This window comes from Harpia harpyja, chromosome 21, assembly GCF_026419915.1.
Source record: "Harpia harpyja isolate bHarHar1 chromosome 21, bHarHar1 primary haplotype, whole genome shotgun sequence".
Lineage (NCBI taxonomy): Eukaryota > Metazoa > Chordata > Aves > Accipitriformes > Accipitridae > Harpia > Harpia harpyja.
This window is the reverse complement of record NC_068960.1, coordinates 5441059-5464384: the sequence shown is the minus strand read 5'-3', so window position 1 is coordinate 5464384 and position 23326 is coordinate 5441059. Positions and strand designations below refer to the sequence as shown.

General features: G+C 40.5%; 1 protein-coding gene across 1 annotated transcript in view; it reads right to left on the bottom strand.

Moving 5' to 3' along the window:
• Positions 1-3886: 3886 nt before the first annotated feature.
• The window catches only part of CARD11 (caspase recruitment domain family member 11), a 47756-nt gene continuing 28316 nt past the window's right edge, over positions 3887-23326 (bottom strand). Inside the window, exons 8-24 of the mRNA XM_052773174.1 lie at positions 22914-23111; positions 22241-22420; positions 21163-21217; positions 19798-19913; positions 18505-18608; positions 15734-15786; positions 14794-14926; positions 14018-14219; positions 13042-13168; positions 11681-11921; positions 11171-11267; positions 10031-10126; positions 8952-9084; positions 8210-8389; positions 6932-7056; positions 5974-6089; positions 3887-5413 (exon numbers count right to left, since the gene is read on the bottom strand). Coding sequence (XP_052629134.1) covers positions 5209-5413; positions 5974-6089; positions 6932-7056; positions 8210-8389; positions 8952-9084; positions 10031-10126; positions 11171-11267; positions 11681-11921; positions 13042-13168; positions 14018-14219; positions 14794-14926; positions 15734-15786; positions 18505-18608; positions 19798-19913; positions 21163-21217; positions 22241-22420; positions 22914-23111 — 2361 coding nt within the window. The 3' untranslated portion in view covers positions 3887-5208. The remainder of the gene's footprint in view (positions 5414-5973; positions 6090-6931; positions 7057-8209; positions 8390-8951; positions 9085-10030; positions 10127-11170; positions 11268-11680; positions 11922-13041; positions 13169-14017; positions 14220-14793; positions 14927-15733; positions 15787-18504; positions 18609-19797; positions 19914-21162; positions 21218-22240; positions 22421-22913; positions 23112-23326) is intronic.

Genomic DNA, 23326 nt, shown 5'->3' with positions numbered 1-23326 from the left:
GTACTCTTCAGTTCTCAGAACTGAACGAAAGCAAGGGAGATAGAAACAGCACCAAAGGGGAACACATTTGATAGGCTTCACAGTATAAGCTGATGAATGCTGAATGACTCGGAGTACTCAATTCAAATAATTGCAAAATCCTAGAATGTTGCTCTCCCAGTAGTCCCAAACCCCTAACTGTGTCTTGCTTTTTCTAGTCTCCAGCAGACAGCATAGTAACTGCTGCTTAAACATCTCAGCCTTATGTGCCCATGCAGTGTTGTAACCTGTGTGACAGCTCCAGGGTTCACACAGTCTGAACCCCTCAGAGCTGAAGTCAGTCTACCTGAATAGTGTCTCTCTGACTTCATCCTTGCTGCAGAGTTTTCGAACCCTAGGCCATGAAAATAGCTTGGCATAAGAGAATACAGAAACCTCTAACAGGTTTGCAGGCATTTTTCCAGCTTTGGCAACTATCTCCACTTAAAGTTCATAGGCAAAAGTCTGCTTTGTGTGTGTTCCTACTCCCTTGCAAATTGTGCTGCCAGAGCTGTCTGTGCTGCAGACAGACCAATTGACAGCTTAGCCTCCAGCCAGAATTCTGATTCAAAGGAATATCAAATTCTGTGTAATAAAGTTTGCATGAAATTTTTACCTGCAACAATTCCCCAACGTGCTGAACTGCATGATACTGACTTATATAATACATCATTTTAGCAGCAGAGTTAAACAAAATGCAAAGCCAGACTCAGTTTGATTTTTTTTCTCGTGATCATAGACATTATACCACATCTGATAGCTATAAGCTATTACTTCCATTATTTTGTAGTATATAAACATCAAATACAAAATTTTCTTCAACAAGTGTTTCAACCAAATTAAATGTTTAAATGTAGACTTTTAAAAAATGTCAACTATAGAAACAAAAAATTAGGTAAAACATTTAAAGTATGTGAAATACTGAAAAGGACTCCTTCAGTATTATTGAAATACTTTAAATTTTTAAAAAATGAAATGTTAGAATGGAAACATTTCCATAGACAATTGATTTGGATGAAAACACATTTCCTAACAGAACAATATTCCATTGAAAAATTTTCCAATTGCATTTTCTAGTGGCCAATTTTTCAGTGACATTTTCCAAAGAACAATCTACATCTGAAAATTTTTCAACAAGCTCTTGTGAGCACTTAAAGGAAAGAAGTAGTTTTCCAATAATAGATTTTGAAAGGCGGTTATTATCCTATGCTTTACACCTTTTTACAGAAAAAGTAGCATACCAAATACAGGGCAACTGCCCAGACTTTCTGTTAACTCCTTTTTTAACTTAAAATTCAAATTGCTGAGAAATGTTCCCAGACTTCAATTAAAAACCTTGAGTGATTTGATTTTAAAATGGATTGATGTAAATGTTGCTTACCTTAGGTAGACATATACAACTGGTATCCAGACATGTGTCTGTCAGGCAGCTTGGTCTGAACTCTGGTGTCCAAGCACAGCACCCAGTTCAAACTTGGGTCTGCAGCTTGAATTTTTCTCTTTATTAGACTGAGTTAGACAATTTATCTGAATTTCAGTGGTACCTGCAAGTCCAGTTATTGCTCACAAATCTTATACGAAGTGCTGTCTAACAATATAAAAACACCCAAAGAATAATCCAACATAAAACTTGTCACATCTTTTCACTTCGATGAGATCAGGCTGAGAGTCTGCTTTGGATTCAGTTGTGATACTGTTTACAACAAACATTTATAACATTTCCAATTTCCATTTTGTTTTCTTAATCATTGCTTCCAGTTTTTCAACCATACAATCACTACTGAAGCTGGCTATGCCTAGGTGGGCATTTGAATATGTGGTGAGCAGCCCAGGTTTGTATATATTGGATGTATATGTCAGGAGGGAAGTGGTTGATAGCTTAAAGCAATACCTCACAAGTGAGGCTTAGCAGAATGAAAAATACTGCAACAATCTACAGCCCAAGTTCCAAGTTTGCACTTCAGATCTGCCGGTTCAGGATTTGGAAACCACACTGATTCCAACACTCTGACATTTAGGGAAATTCGTGGCCTCTTTTCAAGCCTGTAGATTTGAATATATTTCAAAAGGTGCAGAGGTTAATTTCTTCCAGTTTAGATGGACAGCATTTGGATCTAGATCAGAACCACCTCCTCAGCTACTGTAAATGATAATGGCCCCTTTTGCTGTGTTGCAGATCTGCAATTCGTACTCCAGCTATAGATTTGCTCTTTGAGTTCACATCCAGAAGTCAAGGGGGAATATAATTTTCAGTCCTTCTCCACCGAGTCAAAGAGAGATGAGGGTTACGCAGGATACAGCACACAGCTCTGTCAGTGAACTTCACTTAACAGAGTCTGGTTGCTTTGCATCACATGAGTAGACAACCACAATGCCTTATAGTATCTGCAGAGCTGGGAATTTGCAGAAGATATACTTGGACACCAAGACGAAAAGTCTGTTCCATGTATTCACTCCTCTCTTGTTTCACGGAAATAATTAGATCTCTTGTTGTTCTCTGGCTCAGTCTCTTGTTCCACTCTTCCCATAAGGTGGTTTAGCTGTCCTAAACTACAGATCAAAAAGCTAAATGCTAAAGGCCAGGCTAATTCTCTAGTTTCTTTCCATAGCCCATGAAAAAAACCCCAGACAGTTCAGAGGGCAATTCATCTCATCCTTAGATAGCCATCTACAGTAAGTTAGACAAATAGCTCTTTGGAGGTGTATCTCCATTCATTGTAAAAGGAATGTCCTTTAGACTTTGGCATATACCTTTCCCACGTCTAAAGTTAAGTGAGATAAATCACATCCACAGCTGTTGTCCCTGTAAAGAGGGCTCAGAAATAAAGCTGCGGTGAGAGAAGATCACTGCAGAAACACCCTGAGCAGCCTGAGATACTTCATCCCCTCCGCCCCACTAGCCATCTGTTCTAGCCATTGCACCAGATGTCACCGATCCCCACGGCACAGCCAGTAGGACGTGGACGTTCTGTGAGTTCTGTCTGGTGAGCAGTCAGCTGGTTGCTTCTGAAGGGATCTGACACTGACCTGGCTGAACTTTTTGCTGAAGCAGCTCAGAAATGTTCTTACAGTCCCTCCCATTGCTCAGCTGTGGACTCAGAAACCGTCACAAGAGGGGCAGTAACAAACCACAGGTAGCTGTTACAGAAGGTTGCGTTATCAGGACAGTAGGAATGAATGCAAAATGCTCCTGGAAGGCTTAGCTTTTCCAACTCATGTTTTCTTATTTCTGCTTGAGCTACAGAGGATCTCTGAAGAATCATCCAATTTGTTCTATATATATGCCAATTGGTTGTTATTCTTTGCCCTGGAGGGAGCTGCAAATTGTGTATGCAGCCCGCACTTTGTAAAGAGATTGCAAAATAGTAGTATCCCCCTGCTTGCACAGTCCAAACATATGGCATTGGGCAGGTAAAGAGCTACTCTCTGAGAAATGCTAGCTATGAACAGTCTTTCAAACGTTAATAATTTGAGAAACACAGCAGCAGAAATTAGATGTAAAGTGACATAAATGACTTCTAGAAGATACCATTAGTTAAAAAATTATGTGCATAAAAGGGAAGAGCAGAAAAGCACAATTGCACAAGCCAACGTGAACCGACCCAATCTACCTGAGAGACACCCACAACATCAGAAGCTCACTGCAAAGACAACGTAGCAGTTAATCTAGTGAGAGCAACCAGGCCAGATGTTTTGCTTGGATTCCGTTTGTCTTTTTATTGCCAGCTGCTGCACGCCAGCCTGAAGCACCAAGATGAGGAACTTGGGATGAACACAGAAGCAAAGGTAAATCTGTTATTAAAAGCATCTTAAAAGGGAGGGATATGTCAGGGAATGAAGGGTCCAAGGATAATGGGATGTACAACTCTTCATCTGTAGGTCAATTTTTATTGCATTTCAGATCAGCAATTGTGCAAGTCATTATTATCTGGTCAGTTTTATTGAATCAATTTGGCAGTCCCAATACAGTGTCTAATGTAAAGAGGAAAAATTTTAAAAGGCTGAAGAGATTTAGGAGTCTAAGTCCCACTCATTATCAGTGGAACTTAAACTCTCTGAGGAGTTAAGTGCTTTTGAAAATGGGATGTGTTCTTCTAAGTCATGTACACACTTTTGAAAATATTATCCTACTTGGCCACAGCACAGTGTGGTGCTTGCTGGTCTCCTTGCTGTCAATCACGGCAGAGAGGTCAAGGACTGAGTGGCTCACAGCGATTACTGGCTTATGAAATTCTCCTTTTCTTCTTCTCAGAACAGTCCCTCCTGTTGAGAGCAGGCATGTTGGCAGGCAATGATGTTGTAGAGAAATACAGATTTCAGTGGAGAAACAGAGAAACCTGTTGTCTGGAGAAGGCACCATAGTATTTTCCACAAGTAAAAAATGTTAAAAATCGAGAGATGTACAAATGAATACAACGCAGAGGCAGGGATAAACTAAATGAAACATTGACAGATCTGGAAAGATCTGATGTGCCACTGGGACAGTGGAGTCTATTTTCCTGTAAGTGCCAGGACTACAAAGAAAACCTGCAAAACTGTTAAATAAAACTGGGGTTTAAAAAGGAAGGGAAAATTGTCATTTTAATGCCAGGAATAATAGCTATTTTCTTCTGATTAAAATGGTTATAGAGAAACAGGGCTACCGAGCTGCTACGGCCATCAGCGGTAGTGTTGCTGTTGCTACCAACCAGCCTTGAGCTTCCTTCATTGGGTATGTTCAGAATCTCACCTCAGGGGGTGTGGGGGGCACATCTCAATTCCATATCCTTTAGCCCAATCCTCATGCTTTATTCCTCTTAGATTCCACTTATCTGGTCTCATCAGAAGTTTTCAATGAGCCAAATGAGATCCATATTTTTAACATAATAAATTACCCCAAGCTCCCTCTCAAGATCTTTGTCCTTCTCACATGTTGAACAGCTGCTGTCCCTTAAGAGATGCTGGTGGGTCAGAAGTTGTGGTGGTGGCTGTGGTCTGACCCACATCCTAGATTGCCAGCATCTGAGACATTGGCTATTCAATGCAGCTCCAGTTCCATTCCATACATGCATTCTGCCAGCAGAAAGTCCCCAGCCAGCAAGGGTGAAACAGGAGTGAGCACTGGGCACCTAATCAGAGAATTCTGCGAGCCCCTGCTCCACCTGGATATGTCCTTCTGTCACCAAAGAGCTCCACTTTACTTATTGTTTTTTATAGCTGATCTTCATCTATCCAGATGGTTTTACGCTGCTCTTCTCCAATCCTGTCTTTTATTGTTCGGATAAGATCTTCAATACTGCTCCATGCATCTGCCTCTACAGAGGCATAAAGACATGGCAGTGCTTCCAGTTCTTTTTCCTTCAGACGGCACATACGTAAAAACTCATCTTCAGTCTCTGGCTTTGGCAATAATTTCCTGTATCGAATGAACAGAACAAAAATAAATGTCTTACATTCTAAGTTAATCCTGTAGTCCCAGCTGTCCCATCAAGAATTTATTTTCTACTGACTATATACAAGCAATAAAAGCAGTGGAGAATACAGCTACTCCACATCTATCCTCCTCTTACCTCCATGCTGCCCCCAAGGAAAAGTATTTGCTATGGGGAAACAATTTAAAAGGATTGAATGTAGGGAGAGTGCAAGTGTTTACGACCTTTTCTCTTCCAGCTAGCATTACCTTAAGAAATGCTGTGGGAGTGCTGAGCATGGAGAAAACCACAGATTCTTCAGCCTCATCCTCTCACAATGCTCATTGCTATCAGTGACAGTGAAAGAGTGCTAGATTTGGGGAATTCCTACTTTCTCCGGTTGTAAGATTTCAGGGAGGAGTCACGGGAGGAAATAGTGCACATAGAAGCACCAGATGAAGAGAGAAAAGGTTCTTTATTTCTCTCAGTGAGAACATTATTAGACTCGAAAATTATTCACTGAATAAGACGGAATATCAAATATGCAAAAGGTTTGATATGTTACCTGAACCTCTTGATGTTTTTCTCTGAGACTCTGATAAAGAGAACAATAGGATATATCTTGGCTTTGATTAAATCCTTTGTGCAGCTTATTCCAGCTTCCAGGAGACAATGCTTGTTCTAAAAACAAAGTCATAACAGTGTCACAAAGGAACATTCACTGCTGTGGAATCTCAAGATAAAGGTATCCACACCCTATGGGGTCAGCTGAAAAGCTCTCCATTTACCACCGTACGGATTTAAAACCTTTTAATCAAATATACATTTAAAGTCCAAACTCCTCCTACTGGTTTAAAACTAGTCAGTCAAATAACAGCTGAGCTTAATAGCTTTCTGAAAAGGTTCAAAATAGAAATGGTTTGATCTAAAGATGAAGAGTATGATAAAATACTAGTTTTACATAGACACACAAATACACATACTTGCTCTTTGTTCAGAGAGAACATCTACTGCAACTACTTGTGAGAGAAAAGAACATCACTTTAATTCTCCTTTTTTCTGTGCTGTGCATCAAATCTACTCTACTTGATGTAAGATCTCTGTCTTTGACATTGTTATCTTTGTACTGTACACCCCCATGTCTGTGTTTCAGGCTATCCTTTCTTTTGTCTAGGTCCTTGTATCTCTTACTCTCTCGCACATTCATATATACTTATGATATGAAAAGGAACTGAATAAGGGATGGAGCATAGAAAATGAAAGAATGTTTTGCTGCATCAATGTGGGTCATCACAGGGAAGGACCAAGAATATAAAAGGATATGGCTGAGGATGAAAAAGAAAAGGAAAAGCAAGAGCACAAATAAAAGCCATTTGGGGGAATAAATACAAATCTGAGATTGACAGTGGGCAAGAAAGAGAACATGCAACTGTAAATTGGTCAGTCTCTTATTCAAGAAGAAACACACATTGCAGACAAATTCACAGACAGCCTATCGAAGGGATACAGAGTACTCTAAGCACCTTAGCAGTGACAGCCTCAATATTGGCAGGTACAATACATTCATATGTGTTCAGATTCTTTTCTCTGCTGAAGATGATAGTCTCTGTTCTTTGCTTCCTTAAGAACTCTTCCTTTGTTACAATATCTGGAAAGAGATGTGGATGAGGACAAAATCAAGATTACAACAGCAGCACGCCTAGAAAACTATCCATAGTACTTCACATAGGATGTAAGGATGGTTCAGAGAAAGAAGACGAGCAATGAATTGTCTTAACAGCTGCCTCATTTCTTCCATTGAATTCAATTAAAACCTAATCTGATCACAGCTGAGCATCTCAGCTATATCCTGCACCAATGAGTCCTTGGGCAATTACTACCACACTATGAAGGCATTAAATTAAAACAGTAAATACAATTCCAGCACCTAATGTTACTAGTAACATTTCAGGGCTGGAGGATGCTGAGAAGTGCTAAAAAAATAAGGTCTGTTCAGTATAGGCTCCTAAAATAAGGATTTAGTGTTCCAACATTTGTGTTTAAAGTTTCAAAAAATTTGGCTTAGGTTGCAATGTGTGATACTGGCCCCCTTGTGAATTGCAGCTCTACATCAAAGCTTTTGTTTTATGTTGCAAGACAGGGGATATTTATTATAATACTTAACTTTTCAGTTTCTCTGTCTGGATAACTGTAAGACTGCATAATATGCGGTGGGTATTCAATATTAGCGTAAAAATGAAACGTCAGCTATGTTTAATGCTGTGTTGTATACAATCCTGCCCTACAGCAATCACAGTACTGCATATTGCTTTAATAGTAAATACTTAGCATGGAAGAAAATCAGTCTTTCGAGTAGATCAAATGCACAATCTTCACAGCCTTGGATGAGATAGAAACCTAACGTTGCTCTAGGGAAGATATTCCTCATAATAGCAAATACTAGAAACAAATTAATCAAAATTTCACATTGCCTAGATATGCAGTATGCAAACAGTATGCAAACAGAAAGAGCACTCACAGCATTTCAGTCTCTCAGGGGCATCCTAGCAACCACACAGCATACACATGGATAATATTCATAGACACAGAATCTCATAACCATGTGCACTGGCTGTCTCAAAAACATTCAAATATCCCAGATAGTCTCAAAAAGCAGGATTTATAGCTACGCATCACTCTGATATGACTTGAAGTACCGCAAGCAACTATCGCATGTGTATGCCCCTACGTGTGCACGCATATATATGTTCATCTTTCCAACATTGAGGGTTAACAGTCATGGTCCTCTTTTATCCCATTACCTGGCTTGCATATGTTGAATTCCAGGGCACCTCCAGAGTTGAGAAGCTTCTGTACCAAGGTCTTGGCAAGCATGGTGGGAGTGAAAAGTACAGGGCGCCTGCGCTCACAGTGGATCGGTCTCACCAAGCTATAAGGGATCAGACTGAGCCTCTTATTGATTTCACTTTCGGAATCCAAATCTGAATAAAGAACAAGACATTTATCCTCTGGTTTCCTCTCCATCAGTATTTGGAGAAAGAGAAGGAGAAACACATGAACCAGAAATGACATGGTTATTCATACTGGTCCTCCCTTCTCTTTTGTCAGGGTTGTCTTTACTATATATGTAGTAGTATGATGTCCAACCTAATACTAAAGAATTCAAGTGCCTTTTGCTTTCAAGAGATTATTTCATAGTTTCACAGGACACTTGCTTGGAGAATCTTTCTGCTTATTAGCTTGACTTACTTTGAGTTAAATGTTTTTGGACAAAGAGCAAGGAACCACCTAGGAAGAACTGCCAACCAAACAGGAAGTTTCAGTGTCCTAAACCTGCTCATGAAGGCTTAGTGCCTCGAGCACTTTTAGCAAAATCAGTTTTGGTCACCGATGCTGTCAAATTTTTGCACAGAGCGGACCACAGATGCTACTAATAGGAAAGACCTATGACATTTTTCACAGCCATGCTGTTATGTAGACCTTTATCTAGGCCTTTATATCAGTGCCACATGTGTAAAAGCTACTACTATTTCATATCCATACCTTCCAGTTTATCAGGCAACGGCTTCTTTGCTTCAGATGAGGTCCGTGCCAGACCAGAGGGGCAGCCAGTGACAATACGGACTCGCTCATTGCTATTCATACGCTTATATTTGTTTTCAGACCTACTGACAAACTGAAAAGGTGAACAAAGAGATTTGACCCTCATTTCTCACATTCTTTATTCTCCCACGTATTGGTCAGCCCAGACTTGTTATCTACGAGATCTGAATTACCTGTCTATCAAAGACAAGACTCCGTGGATCTGCTGACTGAATTCTAAGGCTCTTTAAATATCATAGATCTGATTCACAGCTTTTGTTAATCCCCTTTGGGATTTCTTATTTTGTTCTCTGTTCTTAAGTGGCATGTTTTTTTCTTCGCAGAGCTTCCTGCTTTCACCAGTACAAGCACTGATGTGTCCACAGCAGAGTAACATACGCACTCTGAGTATTTGCACATATGTATCACAGGTTATACCCAAACCTCTGCCTTTTCTTTGCTGTACCAGAGAGACTTAAAACCTCCCAAATGGCACATTTTTACAGTAAGAAATAGGCTTCATGCTTTCATTCCTCATCCACCCAACTACTCCTTTATCCAAATATTAATTCGTCCTCCTGTGTATTTGCTAACCTTCACAACCATCTTCCTTCACAAGACTTTATCTTTCACCCACACAATCTCTGTCACGCGCAAAGTCACTGACCTACAATTAGAGGACTATTTTCTGATGGAACCTTATCTCACAGAGACTTGGGGATTTGGTCTAGCCCACTGGATTTGTCCTTATGGTTCAAGCAAAACACATTTCAGCACGATGGCAGACATGTTTGATTCATCAAGCTACATCAGTAATGGAAGGCATGCACTTAAAAATAAACACCCCACATCACAAGAGCAGTTAGAAAACACAACCCATTAATCTTTTTCATATATTAAATCTCTTTTTGATAGGAATAAATCCTGATAGAAACTCTATACCTGAGGTGGGGTTTCTGGGGAAATTAGGATAACCTGAGAATATCTGCCGTTCAGACCCACTATTTCAGACATTTCATTGAGGATTTGAACTTTATTACCTGTAATATTTGGCCCAAAAGAAAGCTTGCTCTGGATAGGCGAGGGCTGGCTTTTGGGTCGTTCTGTGGGGCAGGCTCCTCTGGCTGCAATGTATTCTAGTAAAAAATAACACAGGAATTTTTCTTTCCCTCCCTCTTTTTTTCTTTCCTTTTTTTTTTAAATCACAGCATTCGAGAAACAGAACAAGCGAAAGCAGGTATTTTATATTTCCAATAAAAGGGATAGTAATTGATTGATATCTATCCCAAATACAATGCTCTAAGCAAACTGTAGACATAGCATGGCCTACGCTGAGAAACACCGCTTCTGTTACTGCTCTTCCACATTCCTTTCTTCACAGGAGACTGCTCTCCACAGCTTATGAAAGAGGTAATTTCTGCACCAAGAAATAGCATGTAAAACTTTTGCTTTCATTAGCATCTCTGCCAGTGATCTCTGTCCCTTTGATCAGTGGGGACTGCAGTACAGAAGGAATGTGTGACACTTAACCTTGATTGAAATCAAATACAAGCACTGGCTACAGTATCTCTGCAAATGTTAGAAGCATATATGTCTCCCAAGCTCTAAAAATAACTTACAGTAACTAATATATCAGAAAGTTAGTTTTTAATTATGTAAAGATGGAATTCTTGGGTCTAAAGAAAGAAAAAGCAAATTACTTTCACTGAGGGAAAGGAGAAATCGGCAGGGCTGTTGTGTGTGAAGACCTGACAATCCCACTTCTCTGCATAGCGTGTAGGTTGGAAGAGACAGGTCTTTCTAATACGGGACAATGATAGCTCTGTGGATTAGATGCTTGTTCACAGTAGGAGAGAAATAATTCTGATTATTAAGTCCAAGGACACAGCTTCTTCCTCACGTGGATATGAAGATGCAGTAGAGGCTTACAGGCAGAGAAGAACGAAAAGGATTAACTAAGACACAGAACATATATTAGACTTTTAAAGCGTACTCCCTCATAGCTGGAAGGGTTAATAGTGTGCCAGAGCTAGGGCCATTGCCAGGGACAATATTATTTAAAGCAAACATAAGGTGCCCGTTGCCTCACACAATCAAAACCCACATAGAGTGTAAACAGGACTTTCTGTAGAATTAACAATGAACAACAAGTAGCAGTGACCTTTTTTGTAGACACTTACCCGGAGTGCCCGAAGGGTATTATATGAGCCTTCTGTCTCATCTCTGCTTCCTCTGTGCATCAACCGCTGCAGCTTCACCAGAAGAAGTTGCTGGGCTCTGAAAGGAAGGAAGGAATCACATAGATCAAGATATCTTTGAAACCACTGCGAAGAAAGCTGGATTGCAATGGGTCTGTGCCTACAGAAAAGATTAAATAGGAATAGCAGTGAGGACTGACTGAATCACACAGTAAATGCAGGAACAAAATAATGAGCAAGACTGCAGTGCAGTTAAGGATTAAAGAATCTCCACGGCGTATTTTCCTACGATATTTTTTGAGAAACCCACATTATTCTTTCAGGTAACATCTGGAGTCTCCTTTTTAAAGCTTTATAGCTCATATTACAGTTTAACATCACCAGGCCTTATCTCAAAAATTAAGACATATACCTCTTTCCTTACAGCAGCTATTAATTTCCCTGTTTACAGAACCACTGCTCTCAGCTGTGGTCACTCAGCACTACACTCACCTGCTGTAGCTGGGAATGGTCCCCATTTCCAGGTCCCTGTCGGTGAACGGATCAACTCTGGCACACAGCCACTCACACCTCCCCTGGTACATGGTGTCGAGAATATGAACAATCTCATCACATTTCACTGACAGGGAACAGCAGTCCAGCTGGCTGGAGATGTTCAGATTCAAGCGGATATGAAATGAGTCCCCCGACGTGATCAGCCCTTCTTCCAGTTCTGACAGCAGTTTGCGGTAACCTGCAGCAGCGAAGGAAGGGGTGAAGCATGATCGCTACCGGTCAAAGCTCAGTATTCCTGCATTCCTGGGCATCCTCTGGGAAAAGCACACAGCACAAACTTCTGAGGCCCCTCCGAGAGAGGGTTTATACTTCCAGAGGGCTAGTTACACTAGTTACAACAAGGTTAACGGGCCTGTGCCTTAACGACACTAATGGGGCATTGATTCAGAAACAGCTCACGCTGCTGGTATCAGAATCTGTGAGAATATTCTTATAGTAATGATACTTTTAGGTAACTCCATTCTCAGTACTCCACACATGACCTGTGAAACAGAGAACTTGTCAGCAAAGACGCAGACACAGCTATAGCTCTATCCTGTAAGTACAGCTTGAGTTCTGCCACCAATTTCAATGACAAGCTATTCCCTTTATTATTAGCTCTAATTGGCACTCCCACAATCTATAACATGCTATATCTGCAGGTAAGTGGTGCTCAGAAAAAATTGGAATAGTCTTTCCTACCTTTGAAAACATCAAAGAAAATCAAAGACATCACTTCCTGTGTGATCTATGCAGCTGAAATTCTCTAACCGGCATTAAAAAAAAAAAAAACCCCACAAATTTATATACAGCAGTAAAAAATGGATTTTGGAATGTAATTTTTGATCCATAACCTGAAATTATCATTACAGGCTGTGAACACTAAAATCAAATTCTGTTCACCACACATGAACTCCAGCTGTTAAAGATAAGATAAAGCCACAAAGGTAATAAACAGGGCAACTCCATCAGGTAAATGCTAAATTGACTTCAGCTGGATAAAGATGATTCAGCTCACCACATTGTATTACAGAAAACTGTACATAAAAATAAGCTTGAATGTGTTTTGTGTCATGTCATTATTGGCCCACCATGTAAATTCTTTAGAGTCCTGTAGCGACAAGCATATGAGCTTTTTTTGTTCTCAGTCACAAAGCTAAAACCTGGAGCAGTTACACAGAGTAGCTATAATTAGCACCGGTGGGCATGCTTCAGATTTATACCAATACAAAGGATATTCCAGTTCTGTCATTCTCATCCAGACAAGTTAGTATAATAGACCTGGGACTATTTGAGATGAGAAATACTTTTGGTCTTACCTTCATGATTTGATTTATACTGGAGTGTTACTGGACCACTACACCTCTGAATTGTCCAGTGAACTTCTTCCTTTGTGCAAGTATCCAAGGGAACACTCTGATTTTCCCCTTTGATGCAGCCCTCCAACTAGATATGAAAGAAATATTAACTCTCCAGTGCAGGTTCAATCTCTAAGTCAATCATACCATCTTTTTTAAGCGGCATAATCTTCTTCTGATTAAACAATACAGATACTTTGCTATCAGGATGCAGATTACATTCTAATTATTTCATTTCTTTTCTCTCAAATTAGGAATGCTAGCTGTCAACAGAACTGCAGCTCTTTGACAATCCCAGGCATCCCAGTAGTAAGTAGTGCAGGAATATAAGTTGTGGTGTTTTTTTCCCCTTGGAGGCATTTTAATAAGAAAATGGTTTGGGAACATTGGCAATGGAGAGAAAACTAAGCAAAGAGCAATTTAGCAGAAGCACTGTTGAACTCCTGCTTATGTGATGCCAGGGACAGCTATGCAGCTGTGCAGCCCTTCTTCCCATTCATATTGCAGCTGTATCCATTTCTGTTCATAACATGTCCAGTCCCAAGACAGGCCACTCTAAAGAATGGTTCAGGAGTCATCATGCTAAGCTAAGTAGTGTGAACTTCCTTTCAGGCAGGAAAGTACTAGGAAGTTGAGAGCAAATCCCATTCTAGTCTTTTCAAAGGGGCTGCACTATACAATACAGTATTAAATAAAGCATCAGTTGCTCTAATCTCTTCCATACAGAGCTACTGTAAAGCGCAAATGAGTGTGTGTATGCCTGTAAATACTATTCTCCCTTATTTTCATAGCAAACAGCAGAATTTCTTCTGCATGAGTCATATGCTTTGTCATTAATACGAGATGAAAGAAGAAACAAAGGAAAGTATTGTGGTGAGTGTGCATGCATGTAGGTGGACAGACACCCAATATTGTTTGTTGATGATTTTATGCTCACCAGTAGGATTTGGTGTCCCTCCCGAAGGCCTGCTTTCTCTGCAAGTGATCCTGTCTTGACAGAGCTAATGAAGCTCCCTTTATCATTACCCCCAACCAGAGTGATTTCTGAATTGAGACTGTCTCCGTTCAGTGTTACACGCTGGATAGTATGGCAGGAGTTTCTAATGCGACCAACAGACGTGACAGAGGGGCGAAAAGGTCTGTGTTCATGAAAGGAAGTTACAGTTAGTTATCTCAGCTTTTAGCTACCACTCCAGACTTAAATGCGTGCATGATAAATGAGAGACATATAAATAAACTTTTAGTGTTATCAAGCACTAGGATCTAAGAACTCTAAAAGAAATCCTTCTCATTACTGCGTAAGTTCTGGAGAAGAGCATCTGGATAGCTTCAAGTACTCTGACATGACTGAATAACTCAGATGTATAACAGTACCTCACCTAGCAACCTGTGGCAGCAAGATAACAAGATCACAAGGATAAATTTAGGCCTCTAGAACATTTTGTCTGCCTTGAAGTTTTTGAAATTTTAGGATGACCTTCATTGGTTTACAGGATATTGAAAGGGTTCCAAAATAACATGTTATACTGCTGCTGACATAAAGAAGTAAAGACTTAGCACAGTATCATGAGATATATGTGTCAAATAACAACTTGTGACATCATATTCCTGCCATTATATCTTCAGCAACTAATAGTTAAATGGAGGATTTCTACCATAGTAGCCTTTCCCTTCAGTCTCTGTTTAAGGTAGGTAAACTGGCATCCCAAATACCTTTCCAGAGAGAACTTTCTAAATATGGAGTTGACATGCTCAAGCTCATAGGCATCCAGGCCTTCTGACTGATGAGAAGAAGAGGAAGAGTGCACTGAAGGAGCTCCATGTGACTGCCTGTCATGACTGTCATCTGAAAAGAGTAACAAGAATGAAAATGAGTCCCAGATAGAGTGACAAAGAGGGAAAAGGGGAAAATGAATGTTTGATTCATCCCAGCCAAAGCTGAAGGAGGACATTCCTGATGCAGAGGCATGATTCATGTCCACAGCCCATGGCAAGGAATGCCATTCGTGCTTACCAGACCTACCTGATCACTCTCACAGAACAGCAAGTTGGAAGGGACCTCTGGAGACTGTCTAGTCAACCCCCCTGCTCAAAGCATGGTCAGCTAGAGGAGATGGCTCAGGACTTGTCCAGTTGGGTTTTGAGTATCTCCAAGGATGGAGACTAGTGAACCTCTCTGGACCACCCTGTTCCAGTGTTTCACCACCCTCACAGTAAAAAAGCTTTTTTTTTTCTGTTTAAATGGAATTGCTTGTTCTTTAGTTTGTGCCCATTGCCTCTTCTCCTTTCATTGGGTAGCACTGAGAAGAGTCTGGCTCTGTCTTCTTTACTGTTTCCCCTCTCAGTTTGATGCTTTCCTCATTTTAAGGCTGGAGGTCTTCTTATCAACCTGCAAACCTCAGCCAAGCACCCTCCATCTATTCATTCAGTCTAATCCTTCTCCCACTTAGTTCTTCAGAAATAACTGCTTTCTTATTCTCACCACTGTTTGACCCTTTGTTTTCTTGTTACGATGAATGGACTTGATTTTTGCTCAGACTATATGTCTCAGCTTATTTAGACCAGGAGTTGATTATTTGACAATATCTGTAGCTGGTGAGCTAATCACATAGATCCCATAGTTAAACTGTATACATTATATCCTCTTGCTTACCATCTAGCTCCAAAGCATCATATCCAAAGCTGTCATTGTCCTCTTCAACCAGGCTGAAATTAAAACAACAAAGCATGAGAATGAAGAGAGAGAAAGCTGTTCACTTTCCAGTTTGCAGCAGCTTTCCAACTTCAGCAGATTTCATTAAGTTCTGAAGGAGGAACACTTTCTGTGAAAAAGAATGATGTTGGAGGTGTTGCATCAGACAATGGCACAGCTGCAAAAAAATAAGCAAGTAACATACTTGTGGGCCCAGGGAAGGTGTAGGAAGATGGCAGGAAGACAATACGTGTCAGCCGACATGGGAAGCCTGTGAAGCAGCAAGATGGTTCAGAAGGAAGAATTGCTAACAGCAGTGAGGGAATGAAGATTTTGCTGAAGACAAAGGGAAGCTGCTGACAGATGGTCTCATATGTGTGACTTGCACCACACCTGCTTCAGCACTGAGATAAATGGTTGCATAATGTCTACTATATATATATTGCAGCATGTTTTTTTTTCCATGATAGATCAAAAATGTCAGAAGCTCACTGATGGACAGAGTGAATGCAAGGGAAGTGACTGAGGTGCAGCAGTAAAGGAATAATTTACCTGCTTGATTTAAGGTACTTGAAGCATTTTATAACGGCTTAATGGTACCTCGCATGGTTACTCAGATACCTACAGTAACAGAATGGCAAGGTGTACCAAGCTTTTCCACAAACACTCTTATGCCACAGCTCTGGTCCCAGTCCAGCTCCCACTGACACAAACTTTCCTGTTAAGGATGACTAGATGGGTTGGCTTTAAAAACAAACAGTTAAAATTCACCAAAATTTTGTTCTTAAAGGGATATTGGGAATATCCAGCCAAATGAGTGATCTGTCTGCTTCACTAGAAGGACTTCATTAAAGCTTGTCCTTTGGTTGCAAAGCTGTTTAAATAACAGCTTGTTGTTTTCCCCATTCAGAATGATTTGTAGGTCTCCTGTGGAGCTGATATTCCTCATATTTGGCTTCAGGTGAAGGGTGAATTTTTGCAGCCAGTCTGGGGAGAATCAGCTATTTTTATACCATGCATAAGCAGGGAAATAATATACCTTTTCCTACATTAAATTATGACCTCACTTTTTTTCCACGCAAATCAAGATCAGATGAACTGTGAAACCTGCAACTTGGCATGCAAATAGCAATTATTTTGGATTATGTTCACCAACAAGTTAAAAAACCTTAGCAGGCTAATTATAAAGTTATAAACTACAGTGGACTTTTGGGCATGTGCATGAGATACTTGACTTTAGTGATTATTAGCTCAACAAAGTAAGGCCACATTCAGACCTTGCTCCACAGTACCTTTTCCTTCCACATGCCAGTGGGAAAGAGTATCTAACATGAGGAAAATTTTCAGATTTCAGTACAGCTCCGTCTTCCAATGCCTTAATATATGGAACAGGGTATAGTCAGAGCTGTAGTGAAATAAGTCCACAAGACGAATAATATCCATGTAATCTTTACTGCATTCTGTAATATACTGCAAATATTTAAATACTCATGCATGCTAAAGGCTTTTCAAGTTAAGCACCTGAAACACGAAACATTCAAATCATTAATAAAACAACCCTTTTTCTCCATCTTGAATTAACACAACACACTTTAAAAAGGGGCTTGGAGGACGATATAGGAGAAGCTAAGGGAGACTAGAATAAACTCTGCCTAAATCCTCAGCAGCCTAGAAAATTATGTGGGAGAACTAGCTGAGGATGCCCTCAATGGAAAGCTGTCTTGCAAAGCTTTACACAGAGAAAGAGAGGCAAAAGTGGCAGTCTGCCAGAGATGAGTTTGTTTTGAAAAGCATTAAAAATATAAAGTTCTCATAAAGATTAGATCTAAAAAATAGATCTAATAAAGATCTCCACACTCCACATATATTGCTTTCTTCTAAACTTGTTTGCTTGGGCTTTGTTTTTTTCTTCTTCTGCTTGAGATCCTTAGGGAGTGTACTTGTATCTTCTGATATTTCTGATACAAACACTGATACTATTGACACCAGCACCAAAACAGTATTGTCCAAGTATTGCATTGCTATAAACCTTTTCTAAAAGGGGTCAGTGCCATTTAGGGGACCGTGAGGCAGGCAAGGTCTCTCTCCTTCCTGCCGCTAACTTCCCATTCCCCAGCTGATCTGATTTCACCCGCAGGGCCGTGACCCGACAGAAGTGGAAGCTGCAGCAGAAGATGGAGCGGAGGGCAATGCATCTTTCTGCCCTCATTGCTATGCTGAGATACAGAGTTCTGAACCCGACAAAAAGTGCCTCCTTCCTCCACTTCTCCCCGCCATTCCTCACAGACATTCAAGCAGCTCTGCTCTATTTTGGCAGTTTACAGAGGAGAAGGAAGGGCTTTGAGAGAAGGGGAAAGGACAGGGACACAGACACAGGCAGCATGGAGCTGAGAAGCAAAAAGTGAAGCCCGATCAGTCTGCAAAGGTAGAGCACATTCTCCAGTAGCATCAGTGCCTGGTCATTTCAGTAGTTTCTTGTTATGTACATTAAAAAAGTCAGTGCTGCAGTAGTATCACTTTGTCATTCATCCCAGCTGAACTATCAGAGACTCCTGAGTGTTTTGGACAAAACGAGGGATGAAGGACTGCAGCCTGGAGAAGTTCAGCAAGTTAGTCCTGCTGCCTAATAGGACCTCTCCAACTAGAGACAGACACAAGGACATCTATGGCCCTTTTTACCTCCTCCTTGTGACAACAGCTTCTCGGCATATTTCACCAGCGTGGCTACCTACCTGCAATGAGGGGCATCCTCTTTGCAACGCCGGACTATTGAATCATTTCCTGGAGGTTCAGGAGTGGTAGACATGATACTGTCATTGCGATTTCTCAGGGTTTGCTTTTAAAAAACAAAAGTGACAGAAAGGTTATCTGTCTTAAATGTGCTATCATTTCTAACTTACAGAAGCATTAGCCTGCTAGCTTGCCAGTGGTACTCTGTGCTGTGAAGCACGCACAACGCTAAGAAAAATTGATTCTAGATGTGCAGAATGCTACACACAGGAGTATTCGTATTAATGTATTCTAGTATTTTAGCAATATGCGCAGCTTGTGTGTTAGCACAGTACCTCTTTCTGTGACCACATGACTGGCTGATTTACCAAACAATTTTAACTTTACCCTTGATGTGTGGCTTCTGTGTTGCACAGCTGACATATAGGAGGAAGAGGATGAAAAGCGGAATGTATGTATACTTATATACATAAATAGTAGTAATGAGGAAGAAAAATACAGAACTCCATACATTAAATTATTAACCTAGTACACTGGAAACTAAACTCTGAATTGTACTAGAGGGAAGACAGTATAAGTCATCTAAATATCCAACAGATATTCCAAAGAATATTCCTAACCCAGCTAAGCTTATTACGAGTGGCAGGGAGTTCTTTCCTGGCTATTCTTGGGTATAATTTTAATTTCCTGGGGGCAGCATTTTTCATGGTGTTCTAGAAAGATGTTTTGTTCTTTGTTATTAACACTCTGCAAGAGCACTCTCTCTGTCTGCTTGTCCTGCTGTGTCAGTGCTCACATATGTATAATGGAATATCTACCTTGGGAGATTATGGGGATACAGCAAGCAGGGAAGAAATGGTTTGGCTATGGTGTGCAGAAATTTCCAACTGTGATCTGCACCCCTTTTCTCACTCACTATTACTTATAGACAGGAAAAGCATTAGAGAACTCAAAAAACCCCTGGAAATTTTCTTAAATAAATTACAAAGCAGCTTTTAAAGAAAATCTCTTCCTTCTAAGAGTAAATGTGAAATGGCATAAGGAGACAGCAAGAGGTCATAAATACATTTGAAATATCTTTAAATAAACATAAACCAATTCTGTGATTTTGGAAAAGGCTAATAACATGGTTCTAACAAAAAGCTGGTAAAAGGATTAAGGGAGCTTCTGACAAGGGCCTTGAATGTGATCACAGCTGGGATGCTAGCAAAGTGCTAACACTGCGTTGTGAAAGCTCTGAACCACGTTAGGAGAGATGGTCATAGACAGGCAAGAGGCATCTGAAGGCTCCTTACAATCTTGCTGACTTCGCAGCTGCTGATGGAGTTACTGATGGAAACAGAATTAGAGGAACTCGTGTCTGTGCGGCCATTGCTGGCATCAGCCCCATCTTCATCCTGTGCTCTGACTGCTGCACTCACAGGTGACAGAGAAAAATACAGACACCAGAGAAAATTATGTCAGATCACTTTCAATACAGAGTCTTCCACAGATTTGCAACAACACTTAGGTTATCTTTCCATTTCAGCTTCTCTTGTTTCCCCCACCCTGGACTGGACAGAGGCTCCAGAATGCGCTCTGCGCCCTGCAGCTCAGGCTCCCTTTCCTTCCCCGTCAGCTTCCCGACAAAGTACAGAAATGCACGCCACTCTGGACAGCCTCTTGCCAACTTTTTCTTTCAACTCTGTCCTGTATGTTTTTATTAGATCTACGAATACTGTTTGACAAATTAAAGAAGGATTGTTCTTATTAATTTATGTTTTAAGTTCATCGTCTGAATCTGGTTGTCTGCAATAAGGTTGGCTCACTGAATTACGCTTTTTTTACAACAAACAATTTACAACGGGGACCAAGAAGCTTGAGATACCTCAGCAGTCTCAGGTAGCACCGTGTGAATGTCTTTGTGGACTCCTTCCCTTCCTCAGCACCTCTAATTTGCACTAATGTTGCACGTTACCTGATACCAAACATACTGTTTAACATGCAATATCTTGCAGCAGGAAACATGTTTCCCATCATATTTTGTACAACAGTGAGCACGCTGCCGCACATAACAAATAAAGGAAGCGCTGCCTAAGATGGCGTTTGGTTCAAGAACAGTGTTACATAAATAAGAGGAATTAGGAGTAGCTCAAACATGAGTATACAGCAATGAGTTTGGTAACGTGGCAGCTGTCTGATGGGTGGGTAAACCCCCCTCTCCCAAAACCTTGGCAATGCTTTAGATTTAAAATTAATTCCCTTTTGCTGAAGGTCAAAGAAACTCATTAGACAATCACTAGATTAGGGTCTTTTCAGCTTGAAGGCTTTTTCCGACAGCAAAAGGACAATAGTATAATGATTTTTAGTACAGGTGTTACACCGATGACTTTAAAATTTCTGTAAACTAAAAGGAAAATTGAGTAAACAGAAAATTTAGGTAAGCTATGGGATGCAATATTGTGTGTCTGTGGAGGTATCTTTGGATGGAGAGGACATTCAGGTAGAACACTTGACTACTTTAAATTATGACATTGTTAACTATGAGGGAAACTATTTTACTGACTTGAACTTAGTTAAGAATTTCCCTAGTTGGCATATCTGTTAAAACAACTTAAAGAGATTAAGTGAATGAGACAAACCAACAGAAAAGGAATAAGGATATGGGTGCTCTTTCTGACCTTGAAATTCTGATGTTTTGTTCATGCTGACAGGGGATTTAGCTCTTGGATTTATCTAAAAGAAAGAGGACAAAAATCAGCACAAATCCAGAACATTTGCCACACACAGTAAACCAGATATTTTCACCCCTTTTTCACTGTTATGCTGCAATATATTTGCCCTCCTGTAAACAACAGGACCCAAAATTTAGAAGATATTTAGGTATCTAAATGCCACTGCAGTGAATGAGAGTTAGCTACCTAACTACTTTTAAAAGATTGGCCCAAATGCATTGCAATTTCCAGATTCTGCTGAGGGAACAAAGAGACAAAAGGTGAAGTGGGTGCCTTGGGACTGGTTTCAGGCAGCCGTTAATACAACAGCCATCCTTTTGGAGTGTGCAATGTAAAAAATGCAGCTCTGTTGCAATAAGTAATAATGACAGTCAGAGCTCAGAAAGGTTATGAAGGGCAGGGAGAATTCAAATGCAGATGAAAGGAAAGGGAAGCTCAAACCCTCGAATATTAGATTGTATATTTTTTTACAATTCATGCATATAGCATCAGATAATAGCTGTACGAATGCAGCTACTCAGGGACCTAACTCCTGCTACCCTTTACTCTTAAGTGAGAGGAAATTGCCATAATTTAATTCTAAATTAGGCGGTTAATTTTGCTCTAGATTATGTCCATTTCTTTCTATTACTCCTTGCAGCTGATGTGAGCCTTTCCACCAGTGCTTCGTTTCCCACCTTCAGTTACTTGTGTGCTGGACTTTGGGCATTATGTCATTTTTTTTCACTACTGTTAAGGAGGCAAAGAATCAATTTATTGACAACGCTCCAAGAATGTGAATGAAGAGCAGAAGCAAGGATAATACACAAAATAGGGAGAAGGGGCAGAAAATGGTCTGTGAAGCCTGATTATATCTGCTCCTTAAGATGCGAATCACCACAGGGCAAAAACTGACAGCTCACTATCATATCTATTCTTATTTTTACAGCACAGCACTTTCAGAGGCATGACCGCAACGTGTATTATGTCTCTTAGTTCTAACAGCCCCTGCACTATGTCATTCCAGCCTCATATTAAGACACACCTGGATTCCCTTTAGATTCACTCTTCTCTTGAGTCGAGCTTGATCAGGCAAGAAGAATTTGTTGTCTTCTGGAGACTCTTCAGAAGTGGAGGAGTCATCTGCTTCCTGACCATTGGCTTTTGGGCTAGGAGTCCCAAAGGTCTGGGAAATAATGGTAATGGGTAGATTCCGTGGCAAACTCTAAAGATCAGAAGGAAACACTTTATTTCTGAGACCAGTTTGGTACAAATCCTCAAGACTGCCCTTTAGAGTAATCTGATTGAACTTTCTGTGAGTCCAGTGCTTCAGAAGCTCACGCAGAATGTGGCTCCAGACCCAAATCAGTAATTTAGATTAACATTTGTGGGGATTTCTGCTCACTGGGACACGTTCCTCAAAAGTATTTGTAGTTTCTACCCCAGTGTAGACATTAGTTGTCTTTCTGCATTTCTTTCCCTTCCATTTAAAATCAAGTTGTGGAATGCCAGCCTTTGAGAAGCTATGTGCGTGACACAGACAACTTGAACCCCACTGCAGTGAAGACCTCACAACACTGACATTTAGTAGAAGGAGGTTATTTTTTTTCAGTTAATTCACGGAGGGAATTAAAAAAGTCCCCTCTCCCTTCCACACCAAAATGTTTTTAAAAGCAAGTCTTAAAATAAGAACTCATGTCTGTCTTCCTCAGCCCTACCTGGTCGTGAAAGTTATTGTCCTTAGAGAGCCGTCGGAGTTTGCATTCTAGGTTAACAATGCAAGCTTCTTTCCGAACCACCTCAATTCGGAGTTCATCATTTCTCTCCTCCAGCTCTCGAATCTGCTTCCTGTATTTATCTTTTTCAATCAGACAATGTGAATACTGTGTCTGAGCCTCATCACGCGAGCGGAATGCCTGCAGTGGAGAGAAGAAACCTCTTTTGCACCTGGGCACCAGACACATTCTCCTGCTGGGTTTGTTTGTAAGGTGTTTGGAACAGGGACTTCAGAACTCGTAACCATTCACCAATTAACACAGCAGTTAGGACCAGGATGTGCCACAGTAGTACCATTAAAAATTATGATGATGAGGATGGTTCATTTCCAGCTCCCTCTTGGTTGGTGGCAAAA